The sequence below is a fragment of the Eumetopias jubatus genome, unplaced genomic scaffold (genome assembly GCF_037043125.1).
Source record: "Eumetopias jubatus isolate StellerSeaLion01/CBP00866 unplaced genomic scaffold, mEumJub1_p1.0 scaffold_5, whole genome shotgun sequence".
Taxonomy (NCBI): Eukaryota; Metazoa; Chordata; class Mammalia; order Carnivora; family Otariidae; genus Eumetopias; species Eumetopias jubatus.
Window position 1 is genome coordinate 93842535 of NW_028274811.1, and position 26678 is coordinate 93869212.

Consider the following 26678-nt stretch of genomic DNA (forward strand, 5'->3'; position numbering starts at 1 on the left):
AGCTGAATCAGGCAGTTATCATGCATCAAACTTGCTCAAAAGCCTGGAGATTTCCCCTTAATTACTTGTGATTTTATTTGCAAATACCGTTAAAGTGTAATCAAGCAGTCACTTTCCAGGGTCGTTAAGAACTTGCTGGTTTAGGGATATATCACTGGAACTCCATTAAAAATGACTCTAGGAAGATGGTTTCTATCAAACTAGATGGGATTACATCAAAATGGACTTGGAGTATAATGAAATCTTCAAATGAGATAAATGTAATTTTTATCAAGATGGTGTTTTTCAACCTCACTGCTTCTTTCTGATATAAAAGGGCACGGAGAGCCACCTTAAAGCTGCAAAGCTTTTGTTGGTCCTTCAAAATATTTGGAAGACATCTAAAAAATACAGCTAACCTGAGTAGAAACTCTGGTGAAGAGTTTTCACAAGATGATGAACACAGAAAATCTCTAAGATCCTTTTTGGTTTTAAAATTCTATGACTACTGCATGTTGATAAACATTCATTTCAAAAACTATTTCAAAAGGTATCGCATTTGGCTAATTATTTTCTGGTAGAAGAATTTCCCTAAAATAATCATCAAAGGCCACTGTTTTACTATCTGGCTTCTTACTGCAAGCATATATATATTTTAGAGAGAGGACAGGCCATGCAAAATGATGGTTAATGTTTTTGACTTACTCCAAATAATGATAAAATATGACTTGAGCATCACTAACAAAGGTGCCTGCATCCTCTAGAGTACATTTATTAGTCTTTTAAAAATAATAATCAGTGTTAATCTATTTAATATAGCCCAGATACATTATGATTTCAGAAGATGCTATTCCTATTTTGCAGATCTTGCGTTCCTCACCCCCCACATTAAGATATGGGACTGTTTTGTCACAAACAGCTTGCTACACTTAAGGATTTTACTAATAAAACATAATGTTGTCTTAGATATTATGACTGTTGCCACAGCTGAACTGACTTGTCAAATCAATCCTAATACGGCTCCCACAGGCACATAAAAACCTTATTTAGCTATCAGTTATCCTAATCACTTTGTTCAGTTTAAGAATGCAATACTTCAAGACCAGCTCCTATTTATACATATATGCCTAGCCATTTAATAATGTCTTGATTTATATAAACTCTTGTTTAAAAAAATATTTAGAGATGTAGTGTTTTAGCATGAGTATGTGTGCATCCCTCCCTATAAATATATTGAGGCATACAGTGCAGGGTACATGAGGGAAGAGAGATGCTTAAAGTGGTGTACCCATGAGAAGTGTTCTTTTAAAGATACTGCCACAAGAGACAAATCATCTAATCATAAACTGCCCAAAATCACTCGCTGACCTCAAAGTCAATTTGTACAAGAAACTAAAGAAGTACTCACAAGAAAAGTACAACTCAAAGACACATGCAACTGAGGAAGCAAGACTGATGAGGCACAGAGCACATACAAATATGCAGAAACCTTTTTGTGGATCTAGATATCCCAGCATGAGCAAAATCATCTTTCATCATATTTAGGAACAAACCCACCTTTACATCTTCTTGTTTAAAGTTGTTGTTGAATATTTGTAATACTGTTTCAAAAGAGACTGTAAGAGGCAGCATGAAATTCTCAAATTCGTCTTCATCTTCGCCTATCAGAAAAACAAAAGGGTCACCATAGTTTAAAATGCATGCTATTGTACATTAGCCTAGGCAGTGAGTGCTTCATTCAGGCTTAGAAATGTCCCTGGGAAAGGGTCAGTCTGCATTCACACTCATGCTGCATTTTGTACTTTGTTTGGCTCATTGAATATTCTTGTGTTTTGCCTTCTCTTTTGCACCAAATGAAATAGCAAAATTACTTACCAGCCATTTTTTTTTTTCTGGCTCTTTATTGGATCAAACAGACTCATGCCCCGGGCATCTCAGCCCTTCAGTTCTTAGTGCCCCCAGAGCTTCCCCAACGCCTCAAGGAAAGCCACTTTCAAAGCCTCAGAGACAGGGATCCTTTTTTCCCTTCTCTTTAGGTGCCAAGGCCCTAAAGGGCTCAAAGACTCAGGTGCCCAGATAGCTCTAAGTTATTATTCCCCTTTATTTATGTTCTTTTTTATTAATTTGTTAAATAGATAGCAGGGAAACTTTTATCTGCCAAATAAGATGGGGTCCCTCATGGGTCATTTGGATTTTAAGTACATTCTCCCTGGGTATACTTCCTCTTGCACCAAGCTTCCTTTTCTTTATAGAAACGAGTCATTTTCTATTGTTTTTTCCCTTGAAATGTAGACTGCAGTTTCCTTAAGGATTCTATCAAGACAGAATCTTCACTTCAAACATGGATATGTACAAATCGCAAATTATTTATTTTTTATTACAACTTTATATTTTAGTTGACAATGTTACCATTAGTTTCAGGTATACAACATAGTGACTCAACCTCTCTAGAGTTATGCTCTGCTCCCCACAAGTGTAGCTACAATCTGTCACCACACAACGCCATTACAGTACCACTGACCACCTTCCCTATGTTGTGCCTTTTATTCCCCTGACTCACTCATTCCATAACTGAAGGCCTGTTATCTCCCACTCCCCTTTGCCCGTTTTGCCCATCCCCTCACCTCCCTTCCCTCTGGCAACCATCAGTTTGTTCTTGGTATTTATAGTCTGATTCTGCTTTTTGTTTATTCATTTTTTTTTTACATTCCACCTGAGTAAAATCATATGGTATTGTTTTCCTCTGTCTGACTTATTTCACTTAGCATAATACCCCTAAGTCCATTCATGTTGCAAATGGCAAGATCTCATCCTTTTTTATGGCTATGTAATATTTCATTGTGTGCGTGCGTGCGTGTGTGTATGTGTACGTACACCACATCTTCCTTATCCATAGACACTCAGGTTGCTTCCATACCCTGGCTACACAACTGACAAGTTATATGGTATTCTTTTCATAATGGGTTTCTTTTTTTTTAAAGATTTTTGTTTGTTTATTTATTTATTTATTTATAGAGCGTGAGCAGGGGGAGGGGCAGAGGGAGAGGGAGAGAATCTCAAGCAGACTCCACACTGAGTATGTGGATCCCGATGCAGTGCTCCATCTCATGACCCCAAGATCATGAGCTGAGCCAAAATCAAGAGTTGGATGCTCAACCAACTGAGCCACCCAGGCGTCCCAAGGGGTTTCTTTTCTTTAAGTTTTTTAAAAGGATGAAGACTGATGTGAGGCTCGGTCCCAGGACCCCTGGGATCACGACCTGAGCTGAAGGCAGACACTTTAACCGACTGAGCCACCCAGGCACCCCAAGGTGTTTCTTTTAAATTCCTGGGTTCCATCCCAGAGCTACTGAATCAGAGACCCTGGGGGTGGGGGTCTAGAAATTTGTTTTAAGAAGCCCTCCAGGTGATTCAGATGTATGCAAATATTTGAGAAACACTGGTCTGTACATCATTCTACAGATAACACAGAAGGTCAGTGGCACAATCAGGATCTTTAGCCTCTTATGGAGTGGCTGATCTGGCTGACCCTCATCTTTTGTTACTTCTCTTTCCCCTTTAACCTTATGCACTTTGTTTCCAGAGTCCAAAAGAATCAAGGACTTAGCTTTGTTCACAAAGAGATATCAAAAGGTCAATGAGACTTTCCTGGTATGCTGTTCTAAACAAGGGTCAGATCTCCAAGTGAAGGGTAAAGCAGACCAGATTATAATCCCTGCTCTGTCAACTGCCTATGCAACCAAGCTCTCTTAGCTACATCCTCTGTCAGCTGATGATAACATTAGAGGCCTTTACAGAAGGTCTTCCTTTTCCAAGCCCAGGTAAAACAGCAGCTCTCCCAATCTGAGCTAAGCTCGCCTGCAAGTACTCCCTAAGGCCCCACCACAGGCAATCCCCCTTCTCCCTGTGAGATGCCACAGCATTTTGTCTACTCTTGACAATAGGTAACATTGATCAGTCTGCCTTGAATTTGTAGATATTTAGGCATATAGCTAATAACACTAATAATAATGCCTAACATCATTCCACCACCACCACCATTTGATGAGGGTTACTGTGGGGATTAAATAAAATAAAATTTATAATGTGCGTATGTAAATTATTAGATCTGCCAGCCCACACTGACAGTATCTTTGGCTTTCCTTCTGGAGAGCTGAGACTGCATCTTTGCATTTCTCAGTGAAGGAGAATGATGTAGGCAGGTAAAGCTCAGCAATAAACAGAACCAGTGTCTGGCTCCGCCCCTTACTGTTTAACTTCGGATATTCACTAATTACCCTGAGTCTCAGTTTTCTCATCTACAAAATAAGAATAAAAATACCTATCTTTGTGAATATTTAATGTTCTAACACATGAAAAACAGAAGATGCTCAATAAATAGTAGGGTGGTGCTAGCATTATAGTATTGGCACCTAGAACAGTGCCTGGCATGTATTAGGGAAATACTGTATTTGAATGAAAATAAAGGTGAATTTTAAAAATCCCTTATTTTCTGAATACCTGATATGAATAATACATAATTATGTATTATGCTAATTGAAGCAGACATTATCAAATCCTTAAATATATAATATATATACACATTATATTTAAACGATGTATTCTGACTCTCCTAAGATAAAGTATCTTCTAAATATGGAATTATTAATGAGAACAGTGGTAACAATCACTGTAGGCAGATAAGGGTACAGGAAAGAGTGGATGCTTTGAAGGTTCTAAGCTCAATCCTGGCTCTGCTACTTGTTAGCATTCTGGTTTTGGATAAACGAGAGCCATTAACATTTTTGTTGTTTTAAGCTTTATATGGACCTAGAGAGGTGATTACGGTGGTCAGATAAAGTGTGACCACCAGGTTGTCCCCCAATACCCTTCCTTTGGGAGCAAAGCTTTCCCAAGATAAAGATATTTAATCAGAACAAAGATAAATTCAGGACTTTACCATTCAACCCTTCACTTAATACACGGAGCCAGAGATCAAAAACTTTCTGACTCATCTCTTTCCTCAATCAAAGTTTGAGGTGTGGGAAAATCAAGGCACAGAAGACAAGCCACCAACATGTGCAGGGAGAAGTCAAAGAGCAAATACTAAAGAAAGGAATATGAACAGCAATTCTACTTTAATGTCATATCCTCAGAGAGGCCTTCCCTGACCTCTCTACCTAAAACATTACTGTAAAACTCGCCCCGACCCCCACCCACTTTCCGCTCCCATAATCTACTTTATTTTTCTTATGGGACTTACTGTGACCGTGCTGTATATTCACATATGTATTCATGGTCTTCCCTAATAGAATGTAAGCTCCTTGATGCAGGAATTTCATCTGTTTAGATCATGACTACATCCCCAGTGCCTAGAATAGGGTCTGGCATTCAAAAATAGTTGTGTAGTGACTGAATAACAGTAGTTATTTCCTGAGTGCTTATTATGTGAAGGCAATGAGTTTAATACTTGATTTACTTAACAGACACCAATGTAGCTATTCCTAGGTTCCAAGCACTGCTGCAAATCATTAACGGCCCCAACAATCCTATGGAGTTGTATGATGATTTCCTTCATTTTACATGCGAACAGAGAGGCTCAAAGGGGTTAAATGGTTTGCCCAACAACCCTGGGCTGGTAAATGTCAGTGGACTTGGATCCCCAATTCCATTGGCTTTACCTCCAGCTCATGTTCTTTCCCCTGTCTCTACAGGGGTGGAAGGTATCAGAGGTAGGCACTGAAGTCAGGGTTACAGAATTTTGAGTTTAGAGCTGCATGAAGTTAGAAGAGGGTGAAGAGGGGCGCCTGGGTGGCTCAGTCGGTTAAGCAGCTGCCTTTGGCTCAGGTCATGATCCCAGGGTCCTGGGATCGAGCCCCGCATCGGCCTCCCTGCTCTGAGGGGAGCCTGCGTTTCCCTCTCCCTCTGCTTGCTTGTGTTACTGCTCTTGCTCTCTCTCTGTCAAATAAATAAATAAAATCTTAAAAAAAAAAAAGAAAAGAAGAGGGTGAAGAACAATCAGATTGGTTCTGGTAGGGAGAAAGGGATTCCTCAACAATCATTTGAGTTTAAGATAGGCAAATATGATACACTGGCGCATTATTTCCACAAAAATGTTTTATGTTTCAGTTAGCACTGTACCTCTCTTATCGCAAGGTGATACGTTGTATTATCTAAGCTGGAAAACTGGTCATTTTTGTTTATGTCATGCAAACTCTATACAACATTTATTAGAGTTTTTTTCGTTATTTGTATTACTCTTAGAGGTATCAATTACTGCTTCTGACAGGAAAGGAGGAAAACACAAGTTCACTCTTTTACAACTTCATATTCAAGTATGCAGTCATATATTTAATACGCCAAATGTATATGTGATCATTTTATGAATAATAATTGAAGCTGCTCATTTTTTTTCTGACCAGAGCCCAGAAGCCAGTATGATTTGAAGGTGAAGTGCCAATTTACAGATGAATATTTTCATTGGCATCAGGAAAAATAATAACATAACATTGTTTAAGTTCTCAGTTATGCATAATAAAAATGATAAATTCTTCAGCTTTTCGGTAAAACCCAAATCTAATCCCCTCTACTGGATTTCTGAGGATCTGATTCAACAGAAAGTTATTCATTTTAGGAGTTTCAATTTTTTTTTCCTTCAGAGAAGTCACATTAAAATACTAACAGAGAGGCACCTGGGTGGCTCAGTCAGTTAAGCCTCTGCGTTCAGTTCAGGTCATGATCTCAGGGTCCTGGGATCAAGCCCCACATTGGGCTCCTTGCTCAGCGGGGAGTCTGCTTCTCCCTCTCCCTCTGCTGCTCCCCCTGCTTGTGCTTGCTCTCCCCACCCCGTGTGTCAAATAAATAAATAAAATCTTAAAAAATAAAATAAAATACTAACAGTAACCTTTTTAGTATATTGACTCTCAGATATGTTATTTTTAAAACGTTTCACTTGTTATTTTATATAATTTAAGACCCTGAGTGGTGGGAAAGTAAAATGGTGCAGCCAATAGCATATGATGCAGCCACTGTAGAAAACAGTTTGGCAATTAATCAGAAAGTTAAACAGAGAATTGCCATTTGATTAACCAATTTTACTCCTAGGTATACACCCTGAGAGAATTCAAAGGGTATGTTCACACAAAAACTTACATACAGATGTTCATACCAGCATTATCATAACAGCCAAAAGGTGAAAACCCAACTGTTCAAACAAAATGTGGTATAGTCATACAATGGAATGTTAGCCGTAAAAATGAACGAAGTACCAAGACATGCTAAACTATGAATAAGCCTTGAAAACATTATGCTACGTGAAAGAAGACAGACACAAGGGCCACATATTACATGAGTTCATTTATATGAAATTTCTAGAATGGGCATATTCACAGAGACAGAAAGCAGGTCAGTGGTTACCAGGAGCCAGGGGCAGGGGAAATAAGGAATGACTACTTTAAGATACAGGATTTCTTTCTGGGGTGATGAAAATACTCTGGAATTAGATAATGGTGATGGTTGTATAGCCCTGTGAATATTCTGAATGTACTAAATACCACTGAACTTATACTTTAACAGGGTAAATTTTATGGCATGTGAATCTCAATAAATAAATAAATAAATAAAAATAAAAAACCCAACCCCAAACGACAAAAACCACCATCAACAAAATTCTCTACACCTTTAAAAGTATGCCGAACAGTGAAACTTCTCATTTCCTCAAATTCAAATGCAAACAGGTTGGATTACTGGGGATCTGGGGCAGCAGTCAAGGAGAAGTTAATAGAACAGATAATTATGATAATAATAAATCATGGTGGCCAACGGTTACTGAGGATTTATTATATGGTAACTACTGTGTAAAATACTTCGGTATTAGTGACCGGTTAGTAGGGTAGGCTGGATAACGGTCCCTCGAAGATGCCCATGTGCTAATCCTTGGAATCTGTGAATGTTAGGTTATAAGCAAAGGGGAACTGAGGTTGTTAATCATCTTCAAAATAGAAGATTATTCTGGGTTATCCAGATGGGTCCAAGGTAATCACAAAGGTCCTTGAAAGTGTTAGAGAAAAGTAGATAGGGAAAACCAGAGAGATGACAAGTAAAAGGCCTTGACCAGATGTTGCTCAAGAAAGGGGGCCATGAGCCAAGGAAAGCAGGTGGCATCTAAGCTGCAAAAGGCAAGGGAACAGATTCTTCTGCAGAGCCCCAGAAAGGACCGCTGCCTTGCTGACACCTTGATTTTAGCCCACTGAGATCCATTTTGGACTTCTGACCTCCAGAACTGTAAAATAATAAATCTGTAATATTAAGCCATTCAATTTGCAGTAATTTGTAATGGGAGTAATAGGAAACTAATATTAGTAATTAGTAATTAGATCTGACCTTAGTAAAGGTCATTAAAATGTACCATTAAAGGTACTGAACTTGCCTCATTTTGAGGTCCTGGTGTCAGTCAGTGCCCCTGATTGTACATCCAATAAATATTTCTGTCTTAACTAATATATACTGAGTACTTGTTTTGTGATAGGAATTGTCCCAGGCCTTTTCACACCTCTTTATCTTATTTAAAGCACATAACAATTCTTTAAGTTAGACATCTCCATTTCATAGATGAGAAAATTGAGGCTCCCTTTAATTCCTCTCCCTAGGGAACCAGAATGTTTATTATAGTTCTCAAAAGAAAAATACAAAGCCCATTGCAGACCCTTGTACTCCTTTTCTAGGAAACCTACCCTAAAAGTTTCATCCCTGAAGCATCTCATTCCCTGAGGTGCTCTGGACTCTCTACCCTCAAAACCAGGTAAGTTATTAAAACTGGATCTGGACTTAATGGGCTGCTTTCTGCCTACAGGGCCGGCTAATTAGTCTTAATTATCTCATTATAGATTCTAAGTATTTCCAGCTGCTTCTTTACCCCTTATTGCCCAGTCCCCCCGCCCCCCATGTCTATTTTCCAGATAGTCTCTGCCAAGTCATGGACACAGGTGATATATTGATGTATTCTTCCTATCAGAACATTAGTTATTTCTGATCAAGCTTCTCACTTGCTAAACCCTTCTGGGACATCTACCGCTGTTTCTTTTTATCCATGAGGATAAATATGCTTTGGCCAATTATTAGGACATGAGGACAAATTTTTAAAAACTACATTTGACTTTCACTGACCAGAGAACCATTATATACCTATATAGGGCAAATAATAAACATGAATCTATCTGGTTATTTGATAGAAGCTTGGAAAGTAATCCCTTCTCCCTTCTTCTCACTGCCCTCAAGCCTCAAATCAATCATTCAGTCCAAACAGTTCAAATAAAAATGAAAAAAGAAAAAGTTACCTTTCCTAATTGATTGAGAATATAAAAAGGTGAAGTAACAGTGTAGTACAAGTGAATGTGTGGTCACAGGGCTACAGGTTATATGACTGACCTTGGGCAAGTCATGTAGTCTCTCTGAACCTCATCTTTCTAACAGATAAGCAATGCAATAATACCTATTTCACGTGGGCTGTTGTGAGGATCAAATAGAATAATGTGAGAGTGGTTTGCAGACTATAAATTTATAAACAAATGTTAGTTGTTATTAATAAAGAAAAGGAAAGTTTCTTTCCTCTGTATATTTTTACTTTTACCATTAGTAGCTATTTCTATAATACTCTTCCCTTTTTATTCAAGTCATTTACTTTTTATTTAAAATTCCTCAAATTTAAGCTAGGGATATCTTCAGGTGCCAATTATCTATTAAAAGCCACAAAGGTAGGTGAATATTACAGCACGCTCCTCCCTAAAGAGAAAATATCTCTTAATGTCTATAAATAACATTTTAATATTAACAGTCCCTTGATCATTACAAGATAGGACTTTTTCTTAGAGTCTGAGTATCTGAGGAAAACACTGCTCACTCAGATCCTAGCAACATGCTTCTCATCTGAGTAGTTCAAGATAAGGTTCAATCATAAAAAGGCCGAGAAAAGCAACTGTTAGTGACACCAAGGAAAAACAATTTTAGTGACACTGAGTAATTCTAAGTTTGTGGTTGGTAAAAACTTAATTTGCAATGAATAATATTCAGTATTCCACAAAACAGAGAGCGTTGTTGTAGTTCTTTTCCACACTTCCCTTCTCCAATATTTGTCAACTGAATTCACCTCTATTCAAATTAAACAAAATAGAAGGTTTTATTTATTCAAGTATTTTATACTGAACAGCTCCCTGGAGGGTCTCCATTTACTGGCTTGGGTAATATTATCTTTCTTTTAGTTTATTAGATTGACAAAGTTAATTTAAAAATAACCTAGGGAACTTTAAGTGATTCTTGGAAGGGCTAACATGCGTGCACATATGGATGGCCACCCATTTTCTTCTGTATGTATGTTATGTTGTGAAGAGAGTTTTTGCATTAATTTTTATAATTTCTTAGAATACAGAAATACATTGCCAACATTAAATACCATCATTCTGATGATGAAATGCTTTCAATTCTGTTCTTTATACAAGCGAACATTTCATCTAGTGTAGCCAAGGAGCAATTTGATAAAATGGTACAACAGTTTATTGCCAAAAAACCCCCATTTTCATCTGAAATACAACCTGGGGCACATAGCATCTAATTAAATTCATTCAAAGTACAAATAATTGACTAGAAACCAAAATGCATTTCAAAGTAAACACCAATTAATGTGACACCCAATTTCTTTCCCCTTTTCTAATCACCCCAATGTGCAGGTATGGCTCATATACAACATACTCAGTTTAGTTTGTTGGATTCGATTAGAATATGCTTTATATTTCAGTCCAAGAATTACATCTCATGCTTCACAGGCAGGTTGCTCGGGTGTTTTTTCTATTTGATTTAAAAAAAAAAAGTCAGTGATATAAGAAGTTCTTCTCTAATTTTTCTTTGAGAAGAATTCTCATTACCTAATATTTTTACCTCTTTCATTTGATACATGGATCTGTGCTTCTTTTGACAATAGCACCATCTTTTTTTTTCTTTGTTTCCATGACAGTGAATACACAATAGAAAACTATAAAGCCACACATACAGGAACTCTGGCAGCTACGTTCCAGTCAACCTAGTTTGTGAGACAAGGCTTCAAATAATAAAACTGTGTTCAGCAACACTCAACAAATGATCATCTATAAAGTAATAACACTTTGAACAGAGAGCAACAGGCGATTAATCGAGCACAAGAGGGGCCAAGTGTAGCTGATCACTTGTGAAAGTAGTCAGCCACTTGATTTGTTTTGTCTTGGAGAGGTCAATGATCAAAGCTACTCCCAGAAAGAACCTGGAAGGAATTGCTGATTCCAGGAACCATGATGATGGCATCTTGGTTGCAATATACTTATGTGTCATTCATTCACTAAATATTTACTGAGCAACTACAATGTAGCAATAGGAGATCAGTGCTAGAAAACATGAAAAAGGCAAAGTCCATGCCCTGGAGGAGCTCAGTGTATTTTGGGAAGAAGAGCAACTCTGGTTCTTAACAAGGAATAGAAGCTCTGCTAATATATACCACAAATCGTCCCTTGATGCTTATAATATACATTTAAGTATTTCAAAAAGTGAAAACCACTAACAAATAAGGACTTTCTTTTCGAACAGTGTTAAAGTTCCATGACTGTAGTTGCCATTGTTTTTATCTATACCCAGATTCAATTTCCTTGTATTGAGCGCCTACCACGTACCAGGCACTTCCACATAGTCAGTTTCTACTTCTCCCAAGCTATCTAAAACGTGTTTGCAACACAGTGGGTATTTACCATTTTGAAAAACTGTGAACTAAAAAAATTTACACTATATATTGTTATGGGTTAAGTAATTCAAAGGAATCTAAACCCTGAGAAACCTAGGAAAATCCTTTTTCAGTTATTCAAATTTATATATTTTACTTGGGCTTCTCATACCTCATAGTTTACATTAAGCGATACTAAATAAAAGTAGTCTTCAAAGTGGCAGCGTGTAATGCAGCGTCTTTCTGGGCACCATCATGACTCTCAGTTATCACCACAATGGTAAGTGCGGGCGTGCTGTGAATACTGGTAGTGCTGTCCTGTTGTTTAAGCTACCATGGATTTATGGAAGGTTCTTTTGTCTATGATGACTATATGAGAAAGGATCTTGACCCACTCCATTTCCAGGTCCTGAAAATGTGTGTGACATGAACCTATTTCTAGGAAATCTCCTCCATTTAGTTCTCTTTAACTTTGGTCTCCCCACTTCTTTCACTGTCTGAGATGACAGGGTCATTTAAGGAGCATTTTTAAGGCTTTAGGAAATAAATTCAGTCTAGACAAAGGTCTAGACAACTCTTCTTTAATGCTTGGACAACTGGGAGGAAAGCAAGAGGTCAAGCTTCTTGAGGGCAGGGGCCTGGATGCCTGGCTGGTTTCTGTCCTGGCCTCAGAGCTCCCAGCACAGTGTGTTCTCTCAGTGATTACTGAGGACAAAGAGTCAGGCCACTCCTCTTCTCTCCACTGCAGCAGCCAAGAGGTAATACAGACCAGGGTGCAGTATGCAAAGCTGTCACTCAGATCTCCCACTTGCCTAAGGTAGTAGATGATTGGGTTTTGCATGCCTGGTTTACACTCTTCAAATATTTATAGACAGTTCTCTTTGCCTCAAGCCCTAGTTGTCACTTAGCCAAGTTATACATACATGGTTCTTTTAATCTTTCTTTAGAAATCAATCCCACCAAGCTCCTTAATCATTCTAGATGCATTTCTCTCAACTTTTGGCTGTTTGTCTCTCTGGTAATTTATTCTGTTGAAATGCATGAAAATAATACAGATGTGGAACAGAGGGTGGTTTAGTCACCTTTCTATTACAAGGAGCAATGTCTTTTATGTGCAAAAGAAAATTATCCTTTTTCCTTTTGTATGATCATGTTTTTAAAAAATTCATATTTAAGTTGATGGATCAATCAATACATTGCAAGAGAAAGGATGAAAAAAGTATCATCAGTACTATATTCTCTAAGGATGATATCATCATTGATTGAACTCTTTCTTGTGTCTATAAACTGATTAATTTAACCTGCAGTATTCAAACATGGGGGGAAAATGGGAACCCAGCATAATATAGTCACCACAAAGAGGCTTAAGTGCCCATCCTCAGGTACTGTCTACTTGTGGATATGTCTAGCTAACTTCAGCTTTTCACTGGAAAAAAATTTTAAAGAAGTTATATTTTTTCCCATTATAAAAGTACCCCCTTAAGAAAATTTCAAATAATCAAAAGTGAGAAAAAGTCACTACCACAAAACAACATTTAACATTTTTAAATAATTTCATTTAAGTCTTTTTTGATGCATTCCCCACCCACACCCCAGGCATGCTCATATCATTTGCAGTTTAACAGCTAGCTTTTTCACTTAATATTATAAAATGTCATGTATTGCACTGCCCTCAAATCCTGATTTTAATGACAACAGACTACTCCATCAAGTAAGTAGATGTGCTTTAACTTTACAATTCCCTATTGCTGGATATTTATATCACTTCCAGTTTCTCTCTAGATTAAATGTCATTACAAAGAAAATCTTTGTGTGTAAAGCTTTTCTGTATTTAAGACTACTCCTAGATTCATAGCAGTAAAATTAATGGATCAAAGGATACCCAGAAAACAAATCCTGAGGGAAAGAATTAATGCAGGTTCTATTCGAAGTGAAAAATACCACCTTAAGTACAAAGATTTGTCTTTTGGCTCTGATGCCCAAATCATAGGGAGTTGTAGAACACTGTCAAAGATGGCAAATTCTAGTAACTTAAATATAGTACTCACTAGTAGTCTGCTCCTTTAACTGCACAAGTATATTGTTGAACCCTTATTAATCAAGTTAAGAATCAATTCTTCACCTTACCTAGATCTACCATCAGAAGGCGAGTGAGGGCAGTGTAGAAAGTGGTTCGGCACCTGAAGTCACTGAGACTGTAACTGTCACTGATTCCAAGGAAGGGAAAGTGTTCACTCTAATGAAAGCAGAAGAGCATCCAAAGTTACTAATGCTTTACCTAAACTATCCAGAAAATTCTAGTCATGAATGAAAAGAAATGACTTACCGTGTGGTTTTTTAGCATAAACTTCACGGCATCTATCTTCACAAGTTTTTTTAAAAGGATATAGGTAAAAGAAGTTAAGGAATCTGGGGAAATATAATTGTCTTTTCAATAGATAAGAAATCACAAAATAACCCTGAACTATAATGGCATCAATTTCTATTTATGAAGAATCGATATTATTTCTAAAGAGTATTCCTACAGAAGTGTCTTTCATTCTGTTAAGAATGATAATCCATTATTAACCAGTGCAATTACTTTTCCTATCTTATACATATTCTAGTTATGGAAAGGAAAAATGAATTTTATAATTAAGACAAAAACTTCTTTACTATTAAAGCCTTGATAGTAGAAAATTAAAACTGACCCTTTTTACATTTTGGATATAACTCGAGAACTTCTTTTCACTTAATATTATTTCATAAAAAATAATTATAAAAGACTCATAATAGAGTATCCAGAAAGAGAAAATTATTCAAGTCTAAGAAACGATGAGCCCAGTTAGTAGAAATCTAAGGAAATTCTGCTTTAGATGAAGATCAGAATACAGTTAGAAAGACGTAGCCGACTGCATGTCATCAAGTGTTGAAGGACAGGTTTAAATGACCTAATATTTCTCAAGTACCTACCAGGCTTAAGACATTTCATATTTGTTCATTCACCTAATCTTCACAATTACCCTGTTAAATATTATTTTTTCTAATCCATAGGTTAAAAAAACCAAAGTTCAGAGAAATTAAGTTACTTACCCAAGATTACACAGCTATGGACTGACAGTGTTGAGATTTGAACTGAGGTTTGACTACAGAGGCCATGTTCTTTCTAGTGTACCACATTACCACCTGAACAGTTCAATTCAGAATGAGAATAAAGTTGAGAAATCATAAACATTAGCACAAGACCTAAATAATTTCTCGTTAATGCTGCCATCAAAGAAGGGCTGATGTGTTGCTAAGAACATCTATTGAGCATACAAACACCCTCTTCTCTTACTTAGTCATTCAGGTGTCGGTGTAAAAGAGCAGGAAAAAACATTGAACACGAGTCAGAAAAGCAGGGCTTCTGGCTTGACTACACCATTCAATCAGCTGGATGAGTATGAGTACCATACTCAGCTACTCTGGGCCTTAGTTTCCCTCTCCAACAAATGAGGGTGATACCCAAGCTATCTTACAGGATTGTTGTGAGGATCAGATGAGGCAAATGTCTTTGCCAATTATAAGTCAGGGAGGAAGACACAAAGATGCAGAGAATTAACATGTACAGATGTTTGCTACTTGCAGGGTTAATTCTCACAAGCCCAGGGGACAGGCAGTATCACTTCTGTTTTTCTGATGAGGAAACAAATTCAAACAAATTCAATAAAACTTTCCAAAAGACAAGCAGTATAATTCAGATTCAAGTCCCTCTGACTCTAAAGCAACAATTCCAGTTGCATGTTAAGCATGTGTATTTGGCTCACCCCCATATTAAGGCTGTAAGCTTTCTAAGGGCAGGGGCCACACCTATGCATTTTGCTCATGCACATGCTCTCAGTGGGTGCTCAATGCACTGTGTTTTTCTGGCAGGCTGAAGGGGAACAAGATCAGGGCTGATAGGCGGGAGGTTTTTCCCTGCGTACAAAGATGAGATTTGATGATTTTTTCCCCCAGTATAAACCACTGAGCAGAAGAACTGCCACTCAACCCTCACTCATTTAAACAGGGGTGGGGATCAATAAACTAAGAAATATCTTAAGTAAACACCAAATACAATTCTCTTGGAATTGCAAAGTTAAAAGTGACAGGGTCTATGGGTAATAAGAATGCTGCCATTAATAGGAATCTTCCTGTCAGTGCTACTAATAAACAGCAAGTCATGTTTTGACAATAGAATATTTATGGTAGCAATAAAGAGAACATTCACAGGAAGAATCTCATCTGCCAAAGACACATTTTCTGTAGAACTGCATCTGTGCACTTTGTATCAAGGCCAGCCTCACTGCCTTTTAATTACATTCTAAAGCAAAAAAAAAAAAAAAAGATTAAAAATAAATTTTTCCTTTTTTCAATAAAGAAAAAAATAAGAATTCATCTGATTATTTATATTCCCTTATAGGAATTCAACTCAAAGCTATTACGGCCCTTAAGAGAGTTTGTAATGTTTTCTTAAAAAGGCAAATGGATATATCATCTTTATGATCTTTTTACTTTCATCTTGTTCTTCTCTAAGAGACTCGAATTCTTAGAAGATGCACCATTTCCGTTGGGTGGCAGCATTTTAGTTGCATGGCAGGACTAGGCTAGATTTCGGAGGCTTGTCTGGACCAGCTCCTCAGTGAACACAGTAATGGTGGCTAACAGCACCAGTAGCAGGAGCCTAGAGTAGTGAGTAAAAGAATTTAGTGAAGGTCACTCTTGGAACATGTAAATGGTAGGGCTAAGATTCAAATCCACATCTGTCTGACTCTATACTATAAGCTCTTTTCACTAGGTTACATCATATCCATTTGATTTTGAAGAGGCCAGTGATTTTATAGAGATCACTAGTTTTTTTTTGAGACATTAAGAGAAACTGGAACTGGGTCCCAGAAAAGACAGGGAAACTGTTCTTTTAGGAGGCACCATCATTAATGAGCCTTCACCACACCCAGGACAGAGCAAACTCCATAGCCTGGCTGATATTAACACACTAAACAAAATTCCTAGGAAATTCCTGTCTGTATCCATGTGGTTATGAAAATACCGAGGAAGGTGAACATGGTCTTATTGATAGCTAACATGGCAAATGAAGAAAGGAAAGAAAAAGTCAAGACAAATGGTGTATGTTACAGATGGAAAATTTTGAAAATTTTGAAAATTTTTACCTTTGAAGGGGAAAACCAAATTGAGAATGAACTGGTTTCTTCGGTTACAGGAGTACTACACACTTTAGTAGCTGATGGGCATATAGCAGGACCAAGTATGACTTCAATTCATGGTATCTAGTCTTTACTGAGTATCTACAACATTTCATCAAACCTAAAATGCCACTGGTTATAACAGACATCATTATTGTATGTGCTAAGAAAGGTGTTTTAAAATACCATCAATTGTGGTATTTATGTATATCTTATTTACAGAAGTGTTAAAATGTGAAGTAATTTGTTTTAGAATCAAAAGGAGTGGTATATTAGGCATATGATATCCACTAAGCACCAGACGTAGATGATACAGTGATCTAGGCAATTACTGAAAAACCATACATGTTTACAAATAGCTTTTGCAGACAGAATTAGATCCTGACGATAGAAGAAAGTTCATAGATAAGAAAATGACGTGTTGGAATGATAGGTACGGATGATAGGTACAAAGTACAATGACTGAAATATTAGTGTTGTTATTTCAAAATTGAGATTACGTCCATAAACCCCACTAACCTAAAAACATCCAAATACGTCTAACCAAAATGAAGCATCTTAAGGAATACTAATAATTACTTACAAGGAATACAAGTTAAGGCTTTGTCAATTAACAAAAGGGGTAACGTTAATTCAAATGCCCACTATGTGAAATTTTGAAACAAGAGAAGAGGAAAAAAAAGACTCCTAATCTCTAATAACTTACAAAGTAAAAGAAGGGCCTAGCCAATACTAAGCTATATGATATTCATCCTCAGATATATAGATAAGAACTAGGTGTTCAGGAACATTAAGAAAAATAAAGATGATAGGAACGAAAATGAAAGGAGTTAATATTCCGTGAGTACCTCCTATGTGACAGGGTCAGTAGTGCCAGGCGCCCTATTTTATTAGATAAACAGATGTATTGTTACAGTGCTGGCTTCGGCAGCACATAGGTGAAAACTGGAATGATACAGAGAAGGTTAGCATGGCTGCTGTGCAAAGATGTACTGTTACATATTTATTATTTTATTTAATCCTTACAAAATCCCAAGAGATAGATAATATTCCCTTTCTACAGATGAAGTAACTGAGCCTCCGAGAAACTAAATGATTTGTTTTTGTTCTTTCAGTTAATACCATGACAAAGGATCACAACTGCTTTGGTACAGCTTCACTAAGTCTTTAGCAAGACCCGAAAATTTAAGAGAGACCTAATTGAGTTGCAATGGGTCAAATGAAAAGAATAGCATATGTGGTGATTCAGTGAAAGACAATGAAGGGTGTCAAGCGGAAGGTAAAATAAATTTCCCTGGCCTGAGCATAAAGTACAAATTGTGGTTGAGTGGTGGATCAGGAAATTAGTTATGAGAACTCAGTAAGTCAAGTACTGTTAAAGGACTCAAGTTCTAATCAATAATTTTACTTTGACCCGAGAAGCAAGCGGAAGCGATTCTGGGCTTTTGGCACGAGAAATGATCAGATCACAATAATACTCGAGGAAGGTAATCTTGTGAAGCAAGAATCTAAAGAACTGGGTGATGGTTTGAATAAGTGGGTAGAGAGGATTCTCACACTTGATTCTAGTATAAAAACAAATGGAGCAGATAAATTATGGGATGACTTTTCCATGGATAATAGAGACAGAAAACAGAAATAAATCAACATTTCTTTTGATGAGAAATGTTAATAGAAGTACGCCTGAGGGATATATGCTGAAACTAGTTTTATTTAACATTCTCAAAACCATCTGGAGATGGTGGTATTCACTGAAATAAAGCAATTCATTTTAATTCTGTTTCACAAAAGCAGAATTACTACTGGTTACTACTAAGTATTTCCTGTAACAGACATACCCAATTGTACTTCCATCCCTCACCCTTATTTCATTCTACACCTTGGTTTCATCTCTCACCCCCAACTCTTTCCTGACCCCCCACCTAATTCAGGATTCACACCCCAGTGGTGGGAAGATCAGTGAGAGGGTAAGAAGGTCTGGCTTGCACATTACTTGTATACTTAATGGTTTCTATATAAGCTACATCTAAATGACCCTAAAAAGAGCTCCCTCAAAACTACCATATCAAAATGTCACATATCCACATTATTTTTAAGTGCACAGACTTTCAGACAATTAGCATATAATTTATTTGAGTTAAATTTTAAAAAGAAAAAGAAACTATGTTACTAAAACAATGGACTTTGAGCTCTTAGGAAAAATACGTGAAAGGCAGGCGGTCTGGAATCAGGATCAATCCTGTTAGAATTTAAAATCTGTGAGGGCAGAGCCTGTGTCTCATTTGTTTTTTGCTCTGTACTTAGAAAATGCTTAATTAGTATTTGCTGACTTGAAAGAGGCCAGTAATATAAATTATTAGGATGAATATGGAATTAAATTATTTTACTCTTAGTGTTAAATCTAAAAGGATGCAGTTCTGGGTATTGCACTAACACAACAACAAAAAGCAAGCATGAAAAGACAAATGAAACTGGAAGAGGTTTGGGGTTGAAAAAGAAAAGCATCACGGTGACCAAGCAGCCTGAATAGGAAGCAGACTTTTTGGCTTGTAAAAATGCGAACAATTGAGAGAAGCTACTGACAGATAAATAGATTCATGATGCATGTGGGTAGGAATTATATTCACCAAATCCTGGTGTACAGGAACTAAGGAGATAGTCTCAAAGTCTTAGAGGGCTAGTGAGAAGCCAAATGGAGGGAATTATTTCTTTAACAAAGAACTTGAGCCAGCTTCATAGATGTCCATGCTATGCACTTGCACAGGGTTCTTCTATGCTTAGAAGGGCCTGTGCTTGCTTCAATGCTGTGTTGTTGAGGTCTTGAATTTTTTTTTTAAGATTTTATTTATTTATTTGAGAGAGAGAGAGAGAGCGAGATTGAGAGAACATGAGCGGGGTGAGGGGCAGAGGGAGAAGCAGGCTCCCTGTGGAGCACGGAGCCCCACGCGGGACTCAATCCCAGGACCCTGGGATCATGACCTGAGCTGAAGGTAGACACTTAACAGACTGAGCCACCTAGGCGCCCTTGAATTTTTTTTTTTAAAGATTTTATTTTTAAATAATCTCTACACCCAACAAAGGGCTCGAACTTACAACCCTGAGATCAAGAGTCACATGCTCCACTGACTGGGCCAGCCAGGTGCCCTGATATTCTTGATAACTTATGAACAAGGCACCCCACATTTTCATTTTGTACCTGGCCCTGCGAATTATACAGGTGGTCTTGTAATAACATGGAGAAGTTATTCATCCTAAGAACTGTAGTTAACAGTCTCAACGGGGTAAAATGAGTTTGGACACATTCACGAATTAGTGTAGAATCTGGTTTGGGGTCTGTTTTTAAAAAGCTAAAGATATTCTGGGTTTTCTTGAAGACGATGTAGTAAGGGCAACTACCAACAGAGGGCCCAACAGAAAATGAAATTTCCTTTCTCATTATTATCTACCTGAAACCCAAAGTGAGACATGTTGTTGCTGTAAATTTGAGTAAACAATGAATTTAAGTAGAAATACTGATCAATTACTTTTCAAGGGAAAAAAACCCTTGAAATAATGATTAATAAACAAACAGAATTCTTGATGAAATGTAACACTTTCCTCCCTCTTTCTCAACACTTAAAATAAGTTTACGACCCTTCTCTCCCCAGTTTCCCCAGCCGCTTCCCTGTTCCATCACTTAAACAGTATCACCCCTTTCCCAGTTAGAACTAGACAGAAACCCCCTTCCCAGTTAGACAAAAATTGGAAAGTATTTGAAAGAGGGAAAAGGATTCACAAGTATTAAACCTGGATGTGGAGGGCTGCCCAGGACAGAGCCATTTCAACTCTGTACATGTTAGATAAAGCTATTTAGAATCTGAAATTCTTGAAATTTGGTCTTGGAAATTTAAAGAGTTTATTAAAAAGTTACTCAGATGTATGTGCTAAATGTATTATATATGCCCCATGTAATGAATCTGATGGGAAAACAAATTTTCCCTCAAAAAGGCCACTGGATTTAAAATTACAGTAGTCTTACCAACTTGGAAAGCTTCAAACCTTGGGGTAAAATGCAACAGGCTCTCCAGTTAATATCTGGGGACTTGGGGCGCCTGGGTGGCTCAGTCATTAAGCGTCTGCCTCCGGCTCAGGTCATGATCCCGCCGGGGGCCTGGGATCGAGCCCTGCATCGGGCTCCCTGCTCTGCAGGAAGCCTGCTTCTCCCTCTCCCACTCCCCCTGCTTGTGTTCCCTCTCTTGCTGTGTCTCACTCTGTCAAATAAATAAAATCTTTAAAAAAAATAAATAAATAAAATCTGGGGACTTAATGTAATGGCCTCCTCACACACATTATAATTTAGAGGAACTACACTATCTCCAAAAATGTCAAGTCTGCATTTCCCTAGTGAAGACAAAGTCCTATAGAGAGGTACCTGATTTTATTTGGGATATCCAGTTCTATTTTCCAATTATCTTAAAAAGCACGTTTGGCCCCTAAGCCACCAGCATCACCAGAAACTTGCTGAAAATGCAAATTCTCAGGCCTCAGTCTAACACCTCCTAAAACATCAACTCTGGGGGTGAGGTCCAGCAATCTGTATTCTAACAAGCCCTCTAATGATTCTGATCATCACTAAAGTTTGAGACTACTACCTTAAGGCAAGTAAACACGAGACTTTTCAGCACTTCCTAAAAATGAGGATCTTTTGTGATTTCAATTTCCAAACAAGTGGTCAGATAGAAGAACACCAAAGTTCCCAGACTGGCTTTGAGAACCATAAACAAACACTGAATAGGATTCACTCTGAAGAAGATAAAAACAGAAAAAATGAAATGAAAAGTATCTGAAGGCATGCATTAGAAAGTAATCAGGAACATTTAAAAACTTTGTAGTAAGGCGCTTTTCAGTTATTCCTTCCTAATATTTTAAATACAAATATTTTGGAATATGAATATATAAACAGATTTCCATTAATAGAGGCCAGTTGGTGATCATTTTTATCTTGCATAACTGTTTCTACTGCTGAAGAGTCCATCCTATTTTTAACACAGATATAATGTATTGCTTTAAAAATCAGGATTTAAAAACACATTATAATAAGGAAATCGATTGGAAACAACAAAACATGCATTAGGTAACCAGCAACTGCACTGAAATAGACATACTACTCACATATTCCATTATGTAAATGAATTCAAAGATATTTCATGACTGATCAGCTAGAAGGGACATAATGATTTATAATTCAAATAACTGAGCACTGAAATCAAATTGAACTAATACATATTTCTAAATATGGAAACCTGAAATAATTGTTAAAAAATATAAATCAATGTACCCAAGTTGAAATCATTCGTATCCCTTGGTTTAAATGTTATAGCTTTTAAGTTTTATCTAATAAGTTTTCTGAAAATATGATTTTTTTATTAACGTCAAAAAGAAGTGTTCAAAAGCAATAAACAGCTTATGAAACAAACCGTTATAATTTTAGGATTAAAGAATATGTAAGAGATATAAGGTGATAGGAAAAGGATCTTACTTAAATAGTGGATAGAAATAAATTAGGCATTATGCAAATTATTCCAAAAAGAATACAAATTGAATTAATTTTATATTAGATTTCAATTCCAACCTAAAAAATAGGGTAAATATAAACAATAGATACGTGCTATAAAATAACACCGGCTTCCTTCCAGATAATATGCTCTCAAAGTAATTCACTGTGAAAAGGCCAGAGTTTGCAAGACTAGGAAGTACTTATAAACCACTTCATATGTTAGAAATAAAGAGTATTTCAGCATTATTAAAAAAAAATACAGGTTGAGTTTTTTTTAATAAGAAAAAATACATATCTTAAAAAGCCAAAATGACCACTGGAATTGGGTTGTACATCACTTTCCAGTAAAAAGGAAAAACAGCCTGGACAGGTGTAATTTATCATTTTTCTGATTTAATATCAAAGAAATATATTAAAATAATAAAAAGAATCCTGAAATCCTCAAAATTTGTAGTGATAAATAGCCCTCTCTGTCTTTATTACATTATACCTACTAACAGAAATATTGCATGGTGGATTTTGCCAGACAAGGACGATTATTTTCCAATAAAAAGTTGCATATTAAATTCCAGCACAAAAGTGGGTGTCTAATACTTTGGAAATCTTTTATGGTTTCCCAAGGAACACAATTTTAAACTTAACTAATACAAACATATTCCTGCAGTAAACCTACATTAAAAATTTCCATACAATGCCACCGATTTTCAGAATGCTGTCCTCATATTTAAATATCAGCTAATCTTGGTAGTTAACTAAACCAACACTTATTTTTCATAACTCCTATATATTTGATAGCTAACATATAAAAGACAATCTACATGCTTCTCTCTCACTGGTAGAAACAGGACAATAGTATTAACTATAATATAGTAAGAAAGGATGATTCTGGTTTTAGATTTAAAAAATCTGCTAAAGATAGAAACCCAAACATTTAATGATAACGGGAAATCTTATTTTAGAGTAAATAAGCTGTTGATTTCGTGGCGGCAATAATCCAAGAAGTGGTAAAAAAAACTTATATAATTTTCTTCCTATTACTCCTTCGTGCCTCTTAACTAATCAAAATAATATTCTTTTCAATTGAAGAATACTGAAGCTATAGTATTTACCCTCAGGAATTCAATTTTCAGAAGGTAATATTTTTAGAACATCTTGACCTTCTTCAAATTAGTAACATGCTTTCTTTTAAAACAAGAACTCCCTGACAATTAAGAAAAATCACAGACTAAAACACATATGGTTGCATACTTTCTTCTGTATCCATTTATTAAACTGGATGGATATAAACATAACTTTAACTAGTTAGGAATCTGTATATCCATATAAATTCAATTGTGATTCTGGATAAATGTTCATAGTTGGTAGCTAATATAAATCTTTCAAAAACATACTTTACAGATAAGGTTAAATGAAAGGTTTTTTTTTTTTTTAATTAAAAACAGTTACAAACATTATGAACAAGGAAAATACCTGGGCAACAGAATGCACGTGTTAGGGTGTTTCTATACATTACTAGATATACAGGAAAAAGGATATCCAACAGAAAGATCATTTAGGAACTGAAGAGTCCTTGAAATCACGGGCTCGCATCTTCCCCAGTATTTAAGATTTGTAACACTAAATATGAAAAAAAAAATGGTTTTAATTGTAAGTAAGGTATTTGCTTATATACAGAGAACATGGAAATACACATACATTTACATAAGTTAGGTCACCTAAGTCAGAAATATCTCACAAAGTTGAAAAACAGGTTTAAATACCAGGGGAACATTTTCTATTCTATTCTTTTTAATGGCATAATCAAAATTATATGCAATCAATGTATAATGAACATTGTTCTCCGAATGGTACATAATTCTCTAAATTTAGTTTTATAAATTAAAAAATTGCCTGTTTCACAGAAGAAACATCAAGTTTGTAACTAAAATAAACATATTAGGGAATGACAGCAAGAGTTACAAAGGAAGTCAAACAGAGGCTCACAGTTAACGAGCAAGAAAGGAACCATCAAACTTGGGGCTCCAAAACTCACTTCTTATGATCATGATTGTTTATGTAGCTTTGTTCTCTGCAAGCAACACAGTACTATCTACCTGTTACACAGATAAAAGTGGGTTGCCAAATGGAGGCATACAAATTCAGGCTAAATGTACAAAATTATGTCCATGACTAGAAACTAGTTAATTCTGCTAACAGATTATAAAGGATGATTTACGGCAAGTTTCCATGAGTATGTCTCCGATAGCCATAGGTTCCCGCTGGAATCAATGAATGCCCTGTCTTAAGGCAATCAGACCTCTCCCAATGATTCCAGTTTGCAATAATCTCTTCAGTTGGTCTTTGAAACTGGGTATTTTCATTCTAATTAAAAACAAAAATGCTGCCCAACTGACTTGAAGAATCAAAGTCTGTACACGTTTTAAAACCATGTTTTGATGGTGCATACTGCAGTTGTATGGGTACCTTGAAAGATAAGAATGTCTTTTGGATGGTGAATTTTAAATATGTGAAATTAAGTTTCAATTAAGAACAATGCTACCATTCTGAGAATTATAGCATAATTTAAAAAGGTCTTTTATTAAAAAACTAAAATTATTAAGAGATTTAAACACAGTAAAAATACCTGTTACATTCAAAGCAACAACAACAAAAGAAAAATCAAAGAACTCACATTTTCGTCATGAATGTTTCTAGAACATGGTTGTCATCTGTTATTCCTAAAACTTCGGACATACGGGCATATACCTGGATGAAAACATTTAACTGTTAAAAGCTTTATCATTAACATATATTTTCAAAAGACTATTCAAATTGAACAAATGTAAGATTTAAAGCATTGTCGCATCCACACTGAAGAAGGGAGTGGGTAGGGAGAGCAAATGAAGGATTTTTTTAAAAAAGTATAATTTAATAATTTACTCTCTTTTTCTTCCAGGAAGTACCTCTCTTATTTTGAAACACACACCCACACTCATGTACTTGTTTTGTTCCCAGAACACCACATAATTTTTTTTCTCAAAGTGGTAAACCACCCCTTTCTCAAAGACGGGCATATGTATATAAAGGGCTAAAAAATGAAGTGTCTCAATAAAAGGCTCCGGCATTTAAAAAATTTCTATCTATTCCAGATATCAGCAAACCATCAAATAATTCAGGATTATGTTAGTCAGTTATAAAAATAAGGATTTCAAAAGTAAGAGGAAATTAAAGAATTTATAGACATTCTCCTCAAAAATCTCTCAATTAAGTTCCCCCAAATACAGAGATAGGTCTTACTTTCCAGGCTGAAACTGAAATCCCAGGCTCAGAGATTCTCTGCTGAATACATCAGGGCCTGGGAATCCACTAAGCTTCCAATTAGGGAGTGTTGGCTGCAGACTTTGGGGTGCAACATTTCAGTCCCAACCCAAGCCACATTGAGCTTATAAACACATATCCCACCTCAACTGGGAAAATGCCACCAGCAGCGAATGGAATATTCCCTAATAGCCTGGCAAAGCCGAGAGGTGGGTTGACACCTCCATACTCCCTGATGCTCTGGTGTGATTCCAGGTTCTCCCTGCCAGACACCAGCTGTATGGGATTTTTCGTCTGTGATTTGATCCCCTGTGATTGTGTTCTCTCACTTTCTCCTGATCTGCCTATTTCCTAGGGTACGGTATGGCAACTTAGCTTTCACTCCCTATGCCTTTTGCTTTTCACATGTAAACACCAGCTTGGTATACTGCCATAGGTCATGAAGGTGAGATAAAAATCACAGGGCACCACAAATCACCCAGAACTATAGGGTTATATAGGGGAGGGAGGCTGGCTGTTCATTGCAGAGATTTCGTATCTGGATTTTAAACACTATTTAAAGTAGAAGCTCATGTTCTGGGCTTTCAACCTAAGTCCCATAGCCAGAAGCTGCTCAGGCAGTAGTGAATCAGTGGGAGAGAGAGAGGGAAAAGAAGGGGCAAGTGGAGAGGGCAAGAGAAGGAAAGAAGGGGCAGAAAGGTGGAGGGGAAAAGCTGGGGGAGAGAGAAAGGAAGATTGAGATTTACATTCCTGTTGCAACTCTTTTGCTAATTTCTGAGCCCTACGGAAAAGCATTTTAATTACTCTAGCTATGGTTTTGCTCATGAGAGTAGGCCTTCATCTCTCATTAGATTGAAGCTATCACTCTGTTAGTAAGATGTTTAGGGGGAAGAGCGAGCCAGGGAGAGAAAATCTCGGGAAATGAGTTACCACCAATCCTCAATGATCA

General features: G+C 36.7%; 1 protein-coding gene and 1 pseudogene across 3 annotated transcripts in view; one reads left to right on the forward strand and one right to left on the reverse strand.

Moving 5' to 3' along the window:
* RANBP17 (RAN binding protein 17) overlaps positions 1 to 26678 on the reverse strand; it is a 321533-nt gene that overhangs the window by 65735 nt on the left and 229120 nt on the right. For all 3 annotated transcript variants that reach the window (XM_028102719.1, XM_028102718.1, XM_028102721.2), the window contains 5 exons: positions 25104 to 25177; positions 23969 to 24049; positions 14022 to 14085; positions 13823 to 13931; positions 1537 to 1640 (listed from right to left, as the gene is read on the reverse strand). In XM_028102719.1, the coding sequence (XP_027958520.1) occupies positions 1537 to 1640; positions 13823 to 13931; positions 14022 to 14085; positions 23969 to 24049; positions 25104 to 25177 (432 nt within the window). The remainder of the gene's footprint in view (positions 1 to 1536; positions 1641 to 13822; positions 13932 to 14021; positions 14086 to 23968; positions 24050 to 25103; positions 25178 to 26678) is intronic.
* Positions 17812 to 17912, forward strand: LOC114208766 (U6 spliceosomal RNA; annotated as a pseudogene).